This window comes from Dendrobates tinctorius, unplaced genomic scaffold (genome assembly GCF_039654945.1).
Source record: "Dendrobates tinctorius isolate UK_male_01 unplaced genomic scaffold, ASM3965494v1 ptg000021l, whole genome shotgun sequence".
In the NCBI taxonomy this organism is placed as follows: Eukaryota; Metazoa; Chordata; class Amphibia; order Anura; family Dendrobatidae; genus Dendrobates; species Dendrobates tinctorius.
The window spans coordinates 18,880,778-18,895,997 of NW_027361689.1; the positions used below are offsets into that span (position 1 = coordinate 18,880,778).

Here is a 15,220-nt window from a genome sequence, read left to right on the forward strand (position 1 = left end):
TGGTTGATTGAAGCCATTTATTGTCAAACTACTCTGTTTTCTCTTTTTAAATCATAATGACAAGCCACAATATCCAAATGACCCTGATCAAGAGTTCACATACCCCATTTCTTAATACCGTGTATTGCCCCCTCTAACATCAATGACAGCTTGAAGTCTTTTGTGGTACTTGTGGATGAGGTTCTTTATTTTCTCAGATGGTAAAGCTGTCCACTCTTCTTGACAAAAAGCCTCCAGTTCCTGTAAATTCCTGGGCTGTCTAGCATGAACTGCGCACTTGAGATTTCCCCGGAGTGGCTCAATGATATTGAGGTCAGGAGACTGAGAAGGCCACTCCAGAAATTTCACTTTGTTCTTTTTTTCAGAAAATATGAATGATAACACCAAACCTTTTTCTCCACTCATTGTTAGTGGTTGGGTGAAGCCATTTATTGTCAAATTACTGTGTTTTCTCTTTTTAAATCATAATGACAACCCAAAACATCCAAATGACCCTGATCAAAAGTTTACATGCCTTGGTGATTTTGGCCTGATAACATGCACAGAAGTTGATACAAATGGATTGAATGGCTACTAAAGGTAACATCCTCACCTGTGACCTGTTTGCTTGTAATCAGTGTGTGTGCATAAAAGCTGAGTGAGTTTCTGGGATCCAGACAGACTCTTGCATCTTTTATCCAGCCACTGAAGTTTCTGGATTGTAAGTCATGGAGAAAGCAAAATAATTGTCAACAGATCTACGGGAAAAGGTAGTTGAACTGTATAAAACAGTAAAGGAATACAAAAAGATATCCAAGGAATTGATAATGCAAGTCAGTAGCATTCAAACTGTGATTAATAAATGGAAAATCAGAGGCTCTGTAAAAACAAAACCACCGTCAGGTAGACCAACAAAAATTTTGTCCACAACTGCCAGGAAAATTGTTCGGGATGCAAAAAACCCCCCCTAACATCAGCTGAAATACTGAACTCTCTGAAAACTAGCGGTGTGGCTGCTTCAAGGTGCAGAATAAGGAGGCACTTGAAAAAAAATGGACTGCATGAATGCCACAAAGTATCTCGCCTACAAAGCGCAAAACAGCACAGAGACAAGCCTCAAAACTTCTGGAACAAGGTAATTTGGAGTGATGAGACTAAAATTGAACTTTTTGGCCACAACCATAAATGTTACATTTGGAGAGAGGTTGTTTTGGAGATGTGTGAGCTACAAAGGCACAGGAAAATTGGTCAAAGTTGAAGGAAAGATGAATGCAGCACGTAGTCAGCAAGTACTGGAGGTAAATTTGCGCTCAGCAGCCGGAAGCTGAGCATGGGACGTTCCCTGGATGTTCCAACATGACAATGATCCAAAAACACTAGGCCAAGTCAACCTGTCATTGGCTACAGCAGAACAAAGTGGAGGTTCTGGAGTGGCCATCTCAGTCTCCTGACCTCGATATCATTGAGCCACTCTGGAGAGATCTAAAGCGCGCAGTTCATGCTAGACAGCCCAGGAATTTACAGGAACTGGAGGCTTTTTACCAAGAAGAGTGGGCAGCTTTACCATCTAAGAAAATAAAGAACCTCATCCACAACTACCACAAAAGACTTCAAGCTGTCATTGATGTTAGAGGGGGTAATACATGGTATTAAATAATGGGGTATGTGAACTTTTGATCAGGGTCATTTGGATGTTTTGGGTTGTGTGGCAGGGCTAAGGGTCGTGTAATCGATGGGAGATATGTGTCTCATAAATGGCTTGTCTCTATAATGTAAGGCAGAAGTAAAGCATAACAGATATTGTTATTGTTTTTGTTTGAAGGACCTGTGGTGAGGTCACAGTCAGGTGACCAGTCAGCTGCTGGGAACGTGGGTGTGGCTACAGCCTTATAATGTGGCCTGCTCCTGAACCAAGGAGTTGTGTGTGGGGAGGACTAAGCCTCCCATGTGTGCTGAGACTCCTGCTCTGAGTCTACAACTACGGACATTGTGTTATTTTGCCTGAGCTAAAAGGCTATTTGTTTGGTGTTACGTTGCCTTGTGCGTTTATGCCGTGAATAAACTGCAAGCACTGTGGAAGAACCTGTCTCACATTTGTCTCCCGCTGCACCTAAGCGAGCCACATCCCCACAATTGGTGGTACACGTGCGGGCAGCGGTCCCAGCAGAGACTTGAGACAGTTGCTGCATGTCCTGGGTGAAGTTTGCAGCGGGGCAACAAGCATTGCCTGGAATCATGGAGGACCTCATGAAACACCTGGTCCAGTCCCAGGCACTGCAGCAGGAAACCAACAAGCTGTTGTTACAGCAGATCCAGCAAAGCCAGCAGGAACAACGGCAGCAGATGCAGCTTCTGGCAACCGCCATCCAGGAGGGCAGGACGAGCGCCCCAACCCCAGGTCGGGCTGATGCCACCGACGTCGAGAAGGCGGTAAGACGCGCATTACAAAAAATGACCCCTGAGGATGATGTGGAGGCCTTCCTGACGGTGTTTGAGAGGGTGGCTGAGAGGGAAAAACTTCAGCCAGAGCGGTGGGCGGAGGTACTGGCCCCTTACCTAACGGGGGAGCCCCAGAAGGCGTACTTTGACCTGACGGTACAAGATGCCAGAGAGTATCCCAAATTAAAAGCGGAAATTCTCGCCCGCTTGGGGGTAACAATGACTACCAGGGCACAGAGAGTGCATCGTTGGGCCTATCACCGGGACAAACCCCCGCGCTCCCAAATGTTTGACCTGTTGCACCTGGTCCAGAAATGGCTGCAGCCAGAGTCGGCTTCCCCTGCACAGATGGTAGAGCGAGTTGTGATGGATCGGTTTGTGCATTCTCTGCCGAGACCTCTACAGACTTGGGCTGCCCAGGGTGATCCCCAAAATGCTGATGAACTGGTTGGGCTGGTCGAGAGATACCAGGGGATGGAAGGTTCCTTGGGGAAGCAGCCCATTCCATATTGGGGGTCCCAGCAGGGGGCGGAGTCACAAAAAGGGGTGGTGCGTCCAAGGTCAAAAGGGGCGGGGGAGGCGGTGCCCAAGGTCCCCTCGGGTGTTATTTGCTGGAAGTGTCATGGGCCAGGACATATAGCGGCCCGTTGTCCCCAGACCACCGAGCAGATGGACTGCAGCATGGGACGCCGTAGTTCATACTACGCATATCCAGCTTGCAGTGTGAACTCGCTACCTAACAAGGGGCCACAAGCGTGTCCCGTGAAGGTGAACGGTCGAGCAGTAATGGCGCTTCTGGACTCCGGGAGCTTGGTGACCCTTGTGAGGGCCAGTTTTCCTCTAAACATACTCCCGGGTAAAAAGATTGGTGTTCGGTGCATACATGGCGATGCAAAGGACTACCCTATGGCTAGGGTGAAGATTGAAACGGCGCATGGCACCGAGTCGCATGAAGTTGGCGTTGTTCGAGACTTGTTGTATCCCATAATTATTGGCCGGGATTTCTGTCTGTTTTGGGATCTGTGGGGGATGGGTTCTGAGTGTGCTAGCAAGAGCAGGGAACCAATCCACCCCACTGAGGTATCGCCACCACCAGAGGCAGACGAGTTCCCTTTATGTGTCCTTGTTGGGGATGAAGAGGAAGGGTCCCCTGTACCTGACATCCCGGAGTTAGGGGTGGCCGGGGAGAATTTTGGGACTGCCCAACATAGGGACCCCACACTAAGGGAAGCCTTTAACAATGTCACCGTCATTAATGGGGTTGCACAAGAGCCGGGAGCAGACACAAGGTTTCCCCATTTTATGTTGAGTGGGGAATTGTTGTACCGGGTCACGAAAATAAGGGAGGAGGTGGCAGAGCAGTTAATAGTACCAGGCCCCTATAGACGAAAAGTGTTGGACATGGCCCATTCACACATCTTGGGGGGACACCTGGGGGTGGAAAAAACCCAGGAACGGATTGTACAGAGGTTCTATTGGCCTGGGTGTCACCGGGAAATAGTAAACTATTGCAGGTCCTGCCCGACATGTCAGTTAACCGCCCCCACATCTCATTTTCGGAACCCTCTTGTGCCACTGCCCATTATTGAGGTGCCATTTGAGAGAATTGCCATGGACTTGGTCGGTCCCTTAGTTAAATCAGCTCGGGGCCATCAGTATATATTAGTCATCCTGGACTATGCCACACGCTATCCTGAGGCCATTCCCCTGAGAAACTCCTCTGCGAAGAGTATAGCCCGTGAGCTGGTCCATGTGTTTTCCCGGACGGGTTTGCCGAAGGAGATCCTGACCGACCAGGGGACACCTTTTATGAGCAAGGTGATGAGAGAATTGTGCAGAGTCTTGCAAATTTCCCAGCTGAGGACTTCAGTGTACCATCCACAGTCAGATGGCCTTGTTGAGAGGTTTAACAAGACCCTGAAGAGCATGCTGAGAAAAGTCATAGAGGAAGATGGTAGAGACTGGGATTGTCTCTTACCGTATTTACTGTTTTCTATCCGTGAAGTTCCCCAGGCCTCCACGGGGTTCTCCCCCTTCGAGCTTCTGTACGGCCGGCATCCGCGAGGTCTCCTAGATATAGCCAAGGAAACCTGGGAAGCCGAAGTCACGCCCCACAGAAGCGTCATTGAGCATGTGGCACTGATGCAGCAGAGGGTTGCAAAGGTGATGCCCATTGTTAAAGAACATCTCCGCCAGGCACAAGAGGCTCAGGCCAGGGTCTACAACCGGTCAGCCAGAGTGAGGCAGTTCAATCCGGGAGACCGAGTTCTCGTGCTAATCCCGACGGTGGAAAGTAAGTTCTTGGCCAAGTGGCAAGGGCCATATGAGGTGGTGGAGAAACTGGGAGACGTAAACTACAAGATCCACCAACCCGGAAGACGGAAGCCATACCAGGTTTACCATGTTAACCTTATCAAGCCGTGGCAAGATAGAGAGCCAGCGGTAACTCCGTGCTTGCTGGGCAACCTAGAAGGGGAGGTTGGAGCCGTTACCATAGCGGAGACTCTATCGAAGGCCCAGAAGCAGCAGTGCCGGGAGTTACTCCAGAAAAACCAGGACCTGTTCTCAGAGTTGCCGGGGTGCACGAAGGTGGTGGAGCACGAAATTCTGACCGAGCCACATGTGCGGGTGAACGTGAAACCATATCGTATTCCTGAGGCCCGGCGAGAGGTAATCTCCAAGGAGGTGCAGCGTATGTTGAAGCTCGGGGTCATTGAGGAATCCAAGAGCGGCTGGTCGAGCCCGATTGTCCTGGTCCCAAAACCTGATGGTGAATGGAGGTTCTGCAACGATTACCGGAAGCTGAATGAGGTCTCCAAGTTCGACGCTTATCCCATGCCACGCGTTGATGAGCTCATCGAGAGACTTGGACCTGCCAGGTACATAACCACTTTGGATCTGACCAAGGGATATTGGCAGATCCCCATGGCACAGGAAGCCAAGGAGAAGACGGCATTCTCCACACCAGACGGGTGCTTCCAGTATGTCCGGATGCCGTTTGGCCTACAGGGAGCTCCAGCAACCTTCCAGAGGGCGATGGATAGAATCCTTGCACCTCATAAGCTATACGCTGCTGCATACCTGGATGATATCGTCATCTTTACCCCGGACTGGGAGACTCACCTGGAAAAGGTCCAAGCAGTGTTTGACGCTCTAAGAGAGGCAGGGTTTACAATAAACCCGAAGAAGTGTGCCTTGGGGAGAGAAGAAGCCAAGTACCTCGGATATGTAGTGGGGCGTGGCGAGATCAAACCCCAAATCAATAAAGTGGAGGCAATTCAAACATGGCCGAGACCTCTGTCAAAGAAGCAAGTTAAAGCCTTCCTGGGGATTGTGGGATATTACAGGAGGTTTATCCCAAACTTCGCCACAATGGCTGCACCTCTAACTGATCTGCTTAAAGGGACAAAGTCAGTGATGGTCAGCTGGTCCGAAGAAGCAGAGTCAGCCTTCCAAGAAATGAAGGGAGCGCTTTGTAAGCAACCCGTTTTGGTGGCCCCAGACTTTAAACGTGAATTTGTCCTCCAGACAGATGCCTCAGATGTCGGGGTAGGAGCTGTCCTTTCCCAAGAGATACGTGGGGAGGAGCATCCTGTTCTCTACCTGAGTAGGAAGTTGACTTCTTGTGAGAGAAATTACTCAGTTGTAGAGAAGGAGTGTTTGGCCATAAAATGGGCAGTGGACACATTACGGTACTACCTGGTGGGACGGAAGTTTAGGTTAATATCCGACCATGCCCCACTCAGGTGGATGAGGGAAACCAAGGGCAAGAATGCTAGGGTCACCCGCTGGTTCTTAGCCCTACAAGACTTCAGCTTCCATGTAGAGCATAGGGCCGGGAAGCTACATGGGAATGCCGATGCCCTCTCCAGAATCCCTTGCCTGGTAGGTGAAAGTGCCAAGCCCCACGGCTTTAGGCAGAGGGGGGAGGTATGTGGCAGGGCTAAGGGTCGTGTAATCGATGGGAGATATGTGTCTCATAAATGGCTTGTCTCTATAATGTAAGGCAGAAGTAAAGCATAACAGATATTGTTATTGTTTTTGTTTGAAGGACCTGTGGTGAGGTCACAGTCAGGTGACCAGTCAGCTGCTGGGAACGTGGGTGTGGCTACAGCCTTATAATGTGGCCTGCTCCTGAACCAAGGAGTTGTGTGTGGGGAGGACTAAGCCTCCCATGTGTGCTGAGACTCCTGCTCTGAGTCTACAACTACGGACATTGTGTTATTTTGCCTGAGCTAAAAGGCTATTTGTTTGGTGTTACGTTGCCTTGTGCGTTTATGCCGTGAATAAACTGCAAGCACTGTGGAAGAACCTGTCTCACATTTGTCTCCCGCTGCACCTAAGCGAGCCACATCCCCACAGTTGTCATTATAATTTAAAAAGAGAAAACACAGTAGTTTGACAATAAATGGCTTCACCCAACCACTAACCATGAGTGGAGAAAAAGTTTTGGTGTTATCATCATTCATATTCTCTGAAAAAATCCAAGTAAGCATAAAGTCTGCCAGGGAAGGTAAACTTTTGAGCACAACCGTATATGTGTATGTATCTGTGTGTATATGTATATATAATGTGTATGTGTCTGTGTGTATATGTGGACATGATATGTATATGTTTGTGTGTATATAGGTGTATGTGTCAGTGTATATGTGCAAGTAATATGTATATATTGGTATATGCGTGCATGTAATGTGTATGTATCCGTGTGTGTATACTTTGTAAGTAATGTGTATGTGTCAGTATATATATGTGTATGTGTACATTCTTGTATATCTGTGTATTTGTATACACTAGTGTGTCTGTTGGGTAATGGACATGCTCTTTGCTGAGGTTACTACAGCTATATGTGGCCCTTAGTATTTTTTTTTTCTCTGTGGCTCTATGATTACTTGTATAGTTTCATTATTTATAATGTTTAGGCGATTAAAGATCTAAAAAATACACAATAACTTCCCATCGCTTTTCTGTTTTACAGCACACAACATAAAAAAGGGCTATATTTGTTTTTGCTTCTAAGGCGGATAGGAAATTGGAAAATTCCCCTGTGACCGCGGGCCGGTGTATGCACAAACAAATTGTATGTTTCCAGCTGGGTCTTTAATGAACTTTAAAATGTGTTTAATTAGGGCAGAACATATGGTGAATGAATCCCTAATGGAGGCCTGCAAGTTGGTAATATTAGTATTACGCCTTTTAGCCTGTGTTAATTCCACAGATTGCACAGTATCACCGGCCACGATGATCACAAGGAGGCAGGATATTAATGTACTGCTGTCCTCTCCTCTAGGTGGGGAAGACGGGCGCTTATCTGCAGTTCTTAAGTGTCTTGTCCAGAATGCTCATTAGGCTGACAGAGGTGGATGTGTACGACGAGGAGGAGATTAATACCAGTAAGTTCTGGAACGATCTGCAAAGCAACCAATCTGGCCCACACCTCCTAACAGAATGAACCAAGTGTGAACAGGTGCAAGCGGCTGTGACTGCATTAGATACAAACCAAAGAATACAGCGGCCTCTGTGTGCGCCAAGATAGATGCAAACATTCAATATATGAATTGTGAACTACGTTACTGCCATATAGACCATACTTGGGTACTTAGCGCACAAATTAGCCAATTCTTGTGCTCCCACCAGCCAAGATGTGGAGTTATTGACTCGATATTTGGCTGAGTACTCCTCCTCTCAGTCTAAGAGGTTAATTCATGTTTAATCGTGTAGGTTCCAATGGAAAAAAAAACATGTTCCTTGTCATGGCTGGTGGGCCCCCACACAAATTGGAAATAATTAATTCATGCATTCAATGTTTTTATATTCTTGTATCTATCTATCTATCTATCTAGCAGCTTCCTTGCTCATCCCATCATACATAGATCACGTGAGGGCTCCTGTTGTAGTATGATTAAATGATTGATGTGTGATAGAAAGAAACAGAGAATCCTTATTAAGATGCCCCTTATTTACCTTAGATAAGACATCTGTGCCATGGGTAGTTTCTTCTCATGTCTGCACTGTCTCCTAATCCTGAAGACACAGTACAGATACAGAGAGCCTACAGAGATATGATGTCGACCGGTCACGTGTTAATACAAGATTTCTATACATTTGTATAGTCTGCTTATATTACTCCTTTGTCATCCGCATTCACTAGTGCAGGCAGGAAAGTATAGTCAATATTCATTAAGATTTCAGCTCTGAAGAGTTTTTATATACACTGGTTTGTTTTACAGACCTAACACCCAAGCCCGAGCAGCCGTTTCACCAGACACAGGATATGTGGCCAATAGTGGACGCCATTAAGAGGATGGACTTCGATTACATTGTGCATGACCCCAAATATGAAGATGCAAGTGTGATTTTTCCTGAATGCCACTATCTCAACCACGAAGGTATTGCAACAAAATTAATTCACTCTTCACCAAGCAGGAGACCCTCATATTGGAAATGACCCACAGTTCTCTTTTCACATTAATCCCCCCATAGTCCGACAGCAAGAGCAATATCGACCCCCTCTATAACTTCTTTTATGGAAATCTATTATTTGATTTCTTTGCCTATGTGGATTGGATGGATTGTTACCGACATCTACATGTCAATAGCACCGTTAGAAATGTATTTACTTAGAAAAATTGATGACGTGTTTAATACTTACAGTCACGGCCAAAAATGTTGGCACCTTTGAAATTGTTCCAAAAAATGAAGTATTTCTTCCAGAAAATTACTGCAATTCCACATGTTTTGTTAAATCCATTTTTATTTCATTTGTGTGTATTGGAACAACACAAAAACACAGAGGAAAAAAAGGCAAATTGTACAACACAAAATCACCAAAATGGTCTGGACAAAATTGTTGGCACCTTTCCAAAATTGGGGGTAAACAACTTTGTTTAAAGCAAGTGATGCTTGATAAAACTCACCTGTGGCAAGTAACAGGTGTAGGCAATAGGAAAATCTCACCAGATAAAAGAGGAGAATTTGACTCAATCTTTGCATTGTGTGTCTGTGTGTGTAAAACTAAGCATGGAGAACACAGAGGAGGGGAGAACTGTCTGAGGACTTGATATCTAGAATTGTTGAAAAATATCAACAATTTCAAAGTTACAAGTCCATCACCAGAGATCTTGATGTTTCTTTGTCTACGATGTGAAACATACCGTAATCAAGAAGTTTACAACCCATGGCACTGTATCCCTGGATGTTGATGGCAGAGGAAAAACTTCTGATCACGGTCATTTGGGTGTTTTGGGTTGTCATTATGATTTCAAAAGGGAAAACACAGTAGTTTGACAATGAATGGCTGATGGCGTTTGAGCCGAGTGTCATTAGCATAATTGTCCCAATTCTCTCACATGACAAAAGCAGACAATTTACCGGCCAGGTATTAATACTTATAAGTAGTCACTCCAGTAGAAAATCCATAGTGAAACTTCTGGTTATCCCTGTATAGGTCACAGGACAAGGAACCTAAACCAATAAAATGTATAGTGTAGGTCCACTGAACTGGAGAAACAATGAAAAGGTATCTACTATACTCACAAAAGTAATTAAAATGGAACCTGTCATGTGAGAGCACACTATTAACCAGCAGATATGAGGTTAATCTGCAGTGTTCGGAATCTGACTGGTGCCAGGACTGAGAACCCCGCTGCCGGCCCTGAGAGCCGCACTGTCGTCACTGAGAGCCCCGCTGCCGGCGCTGAGAGCCCCGCTGCCGGCACTGAGAGCCCTGCTGCCGACACTGAGAGACCCCTGCTGGCATTCAGAGCCCCCCTACCAGCACTGAGAGCCCCCTGCCGGCATTGAGAGACCCCTGCCGGCATTGAGAGCCCCACTGCCGGCACTGCCAGGATGAAATTAACTTTATTCCTTCCGGCAGTGTTCAGTCATGGGGGCGGCATAGACAGGGATTCAGTTTGCACTCTGTGTATGGACCGTATGGTCCGCTGTAGCCGCGGTCCTGGTACTGACTGATCCGTGTTGGCACCTCCCCCTTGACTGAACGCCATACTCTGCCGGGAAGAATAAAGTTACTTTCCTCTCAGCAATGTGTGGGCACTGGGCAAGTTCAGAACACTATTGTCCTGCAGATTACCCCCAATATCTGTAGGTTAACAGCTTATTTTCCCGTGACAGGTTCCCTTTAAAAGCAAAAGCATGGAGCAGACCACCTTGTGGCAGATGCTGAATGTTTAGCCCCACCCAGGGTTTCGCCCTATACATGATGGCTTCTTCTGGGGCTGCGATCTACACTATATTCTGTTTTATCGGTTTAGGTACCTTGTGTATGGGGGGCCTCCCTTCTTTTCCCCAATTGATGATTTCAGTGGAGATAAGAGTTTGCAGTTTGAGTATGGTTAGGACTGTACATTAATATAGAGGTTCATTGCCAATCAAGTAGCTTTCCACCATCAATCACTTCCCGCTTGCTGTAGCAGCAGTATACATTGATTGACATATTCTGCAGATTTTTGCAAAAGGACATCTGCCTCTGCTTTGCAGGAGCAGTCTCCCCCATTGAGAATGAGCTCTATGATCCGCTCCCTGCGGATCGCTGCCCCTAGTGGCCTATCAGAATAAATAGGGCAAATCATTTTCTCACTGATGGGATTAGGAAGCCGCTGAATGTACCAGCACAGACTTCCATTAATTAGGGGCGACATTTACGCTGCCTTTATATACTGGTAATTTGAATATTAGTGTGTACAGGGCTATCTTTGCTCTAATGCCTCTAGAAGGAGGAGGTAATGTCTGCAGTGTGACTGACATGTCCTTTTCAGCTGTCTGCAGTCTCCAGAGAGATCTCCGCTTTTCTTCTTCATATTGTGTAATCTTCCTGTCTGTTTATTCTCCCGTCCTTCGGTGCTTTGCTTGGTGTATTGGTTCTTACACTTTGTCACTCACTCACAGCCGCCTTGACATATCTTGGAAAATAATGAAAACTCTGAACTTACTGCCGGTTCCTCCCTTTGTCTTTGTTCTCGGTGACGTTGCTCACACTCACATCTAGTGTAGGTCCTGTCCATTATATAGCGTGACAATACATATTGGACATTAAGAACATAAAACCATTAGCGCGCTGCTCTGTATCGTCAGCCACAAGCCATAGACATCCAATAATTGCCAGCTGGGACATGTATCTGCCGGCAGGTGAAGAGGTCGGCTCCACCATTACACTCTGAGGTCTGATCATCCAAATTTGCATGTTAACTTTGAGAAATAAAGAAAAAAGATCATCTATCTGTCCACTAAAGATTGCTGCACCAAGATGTATGATGTCTGCAAACATTCAATATATGAATTTTTATCTGCATTACTGCTATATAGATTTATACATTATGTGTACTTAGTGCACAAATTAGCTAATGTGCGTGTGCCCACCAGCCACAACAAGGCAACCTTTGCTGATGGGACCTTAACTCTATTAGACTTTCTTCACCTGGAACTATTCATCTAAGTATAGTGCTTCTTTCTTTCTTTCTTGCTATTTTCTGTCACTCTTTCTTTTTATTTTGTCTCATGCTATTTTCTTTCTTCTTCCTTCTATTTTCTTTCTATCTCTCTTCCATTATTTCTTTTTTCTTTCACGCTGTTTTCTTTCACACTATTTTCTTTCGCTCTTTCCAATCTATTTTCTTTCTTTCTCTTTCTTTCTTTCTTTCTTTCTTTCTTTCTTTCTTTCTTTCTTCTATTTTCTTTCGTTCTTTCTATTTTCTTTTACACTATTTTCTCTTTCTATTTTCTTTCTTTTTTTTCTCTCACTTTTTCTTTTTCTTTTCTTTCTTTCTATTCTATCTCATGCTATTTTCTTTCTCTCTTTCCTTCTTTCTTTTTTCTTTCACGCTATAATATTTCACACTATTTTCATTCTCTCTTTTTTCTATTTTCTTTCACTTGTTTCTTTCTTGCTGTTTTCTTTAACTCTTTTTTATTTTTTTGTCTTTCTTTCTATCTTTTTTTCCCTTACCATCTTTCTTTCACGCTATTTTCTTTCTTTCATATGTACAATATGTTGAGTGAACATCTCACCTCCACACAAATACTGTTTATACGGTACTTACATAGGTTGAAGAAAGACGCAGTTCCTTCAAGTTCAACCTTTCTTTCTTTTCTTTCTTTTTTTCTTTTTTCTGTCGTTCTTTCTATTTTCTTTTATGCTATTTTCTTTGTTTTCTTTCTTTCTTTCACGCTATTTTCATTCCCTCTTTCCTTCTATCTTCTTTTTTCTTTTCTTTTTTCTTTTTCTCTTTCCTTCTTTAATTCATTCATTCTTTCTATTTTCTTTCATGTTATTTTCTTGCACTCTTTCCTTCTTTTTTCTTCTCTTTTACCTTCTTTCTTTTTTTCTATTTTCTTTCGCTCTTTTCTCCTATTTTCTTTCTGTCTTTCTATCTTTGCTTTAGTGCTGTCCTTTGGTCTCCAGAGGTTCGGTCCATTATTTTAGTACCTGTTTAATTTCAGAATTTAGGTTATTGTTATCACCGCCACCAAACTATACTATGACAGTAATCACATCATCATTTTTTATTCTCAGATAAATCAGCTAATAGGAGACATGAAGACATTTATATCCGCCGCCCCACAACACGGATGAGATTATCTAAGTTTGCCTCCTATAACACCTACCACCACTGTGAGCAGTGCCACCAGTACATGGGATACAACCCAAGGTTTCAGGTAAACACTAAACTCTAGACACGTCCTCTTGAAGATGTTCTGCAGCAGTCGGGCAATGTACTTATATCTCATCAATACTCTTAGGTGTAATTGTTCCAGCGAGGACACATGGGGTAATTCATTATGTTTTTCAATGGCTGTATGTCTTATAATGCCCAGGTGGGGAGGCTGGGCTGGGGTCAGAGCGCAGCATTGTGGTTTCCATCTCATTTTAGTAATGATCAGTAAAAAAGCTGATTGTGAAGATGTCAAAACATTGCAGAAAAGAGAAAAAGTAAGACATTTGTGAGAAAAAAATGTTGGTTTATATTTCAGATGTATGAGTCAACATTACACGCTTTTGCATTTTCTTATTCAATGCTGGGAGAAGAAATCCAGCTTCACTTCATCATACCGAAATCCAAGGAGCATCATTTTGTGTTCAGCCAACCTGGAGGCCAACTGGAGAGCATGAGGCTGCCGCTAATCTCAGACAAGGTAAATGAGGAGCAGCGGGACGAGGGAAGAAAAGGCCATCTATCTATCTATCTATCTATCTATCTATCTATCTATCTATCTATCTATCTATCTATCTATCTATCTATCTATCTCATAGCTATCTATCTCCGTGGACCATATTTTATGTATTATTGAACATTTTCTTCTTTATTTTCTTCTTCAGGTCACTGACAGTGTGAAAAGTCCGATCTTCACCCCAACCACAGGCCGCCATGAACACGGTCTCTTCAACCTGTACCATGCCATGGATGGCAGCAACCATCTGCATATTCTAGTTGTCAAAGAGTATGAGATGGCCATCTATAAAAAATATTGGCCGAATCACATAATGTTGGTCCTGCCTAGTATTTTCAATGGTGCTGGAGTGGGTAAGTGTCCAGTATGCTGTTGCATACAGTCTACTTTTTAAATTATTATGTGTTATACTAAGGCTGAGCTCGGAAATTAGAAAATCAAGGAAAATATTTTTATCATGGCACACAAAGTCAGCTTAAATGACAAAATCAGCTTTGTCAAATATTCATGGCCGCTCAGTCACTACTAGCAAGCAAACATGGTAGTTTCAATGGATTATATCAACCGTAGAGAAACATAGACTCATAGTATGGTAGAGTTGGAAGGGACCTCCTTGGTCATCTGGTCCAACCCCCTGCTCAAAGCAGGATTCACTAAATCATCCCAGACAGATGTCTGTCCAGCCTCTGTTTGAAGACTTCCATTGAAGGGGAACTCACCACCTCTCGTGGCAGCCTGTTCCACTCATTGATCACACTCACTGTCAAAAAGTTTTTTCTAATATCTAATCTGTGTCTCCTCCCATTCAGTTTCAAACATTGCAGATGAAGTGTATTCTTGCTAGTGGATGTGGAGGGATATTCCTACCAACCTGTTTGCACATAAGCATGTTAAAATATTAGCCTTGTGCAACCCAAGAACATGTCTTGTCAATCAGCCCTTTACTCTTTTGATCTAGGTTGCTTTTTTGGATCATAATGTCATTCTTTGACCACTGATTACCAGAAGTTATCACTTTAAAATACACCAAAATTATACGACACACATCTTAATCAGGTTTTTCATCCAGTCCCATTGCCCTTGTTTTATAAAATCCTTGACCCATTGTCCCCTGGTATATACCGTATATACTCGAGTATAAGTCGACCCGAGTATAAGCTGACCCCCCTAATTTTGCCACAAAAAACTGGGAAAACTTATTGACTCGAGTATAAGCCTAGGGTGGGAAATGCTCCATAGATTATTCCCCCATATGGTGTCCCCAGAAGAAGCTCCATAGATTAGTCCCCCATATGCTGCCCCCATAAGAAGCTCCATAGATTGTTCCCCCATATTCTGCCCCCATAAGAAGCTCCATAGATTGTTCCCTATTGTTCCCTCATATGCTGACCCCAGAAGAAGCTCCAGATTATTCCCCCATATGCTGCCCCCATAAGAAGCTCCATAGATTGTTCCCCCATATGCTGACCCCAGAAGAAGCTCCATAGATTACTCCCCCATATGCTGCCCCCATGCTGCTGCTGCATGTAAAAATAAAAAAAATGACATACTCACCTCTCCGTCGCTGGGTGTCAGGTGCCGTTGTCACTGCTGGCACCTGAGATACTCACGTGTCCTG

At 44.5% G+C, this 15,220-nt stretch overlaps 1 protein-coding gene across 2 annotated transcripts in view; it reads left to right on the forward strand.

Annotated features, from left to right (window-relative positions):
- The window catches only part of GREB1 (growth regulating estrogen receptor binding 1), a 172,176-nt gene that overhangs the window by 115,707 nt on the left and 41,249 nt on the right, over window positions 1–15,220 (forward strand). For both annotated transcript variants that reach the window (XM_073568238.1, XM_073568237.1), the window contains 5 exons: window positions 7,706–7,808; window positions 8,646–8,804; window positions 12,947–13,089; window positions 13,405–13,566; window positions 13,751–13,955. In XM_073568238.1, coding sequence (XP_073424339.1) covers window positions 7,706–7,808; window positions 8,646–8,804; window positions 12,947–13,089; window positions 13,405–13,566; window positions 13,751–13,955 — 772 coding nt within the window. The remainder of the gene's footprint in view (window positions 1–7,705; window positions 7,809–8,645; window positions 8,805–12,946; window positions 13,090–13,404; window positions 13,567–13,750; window positions 13,956–15,220) is intronic.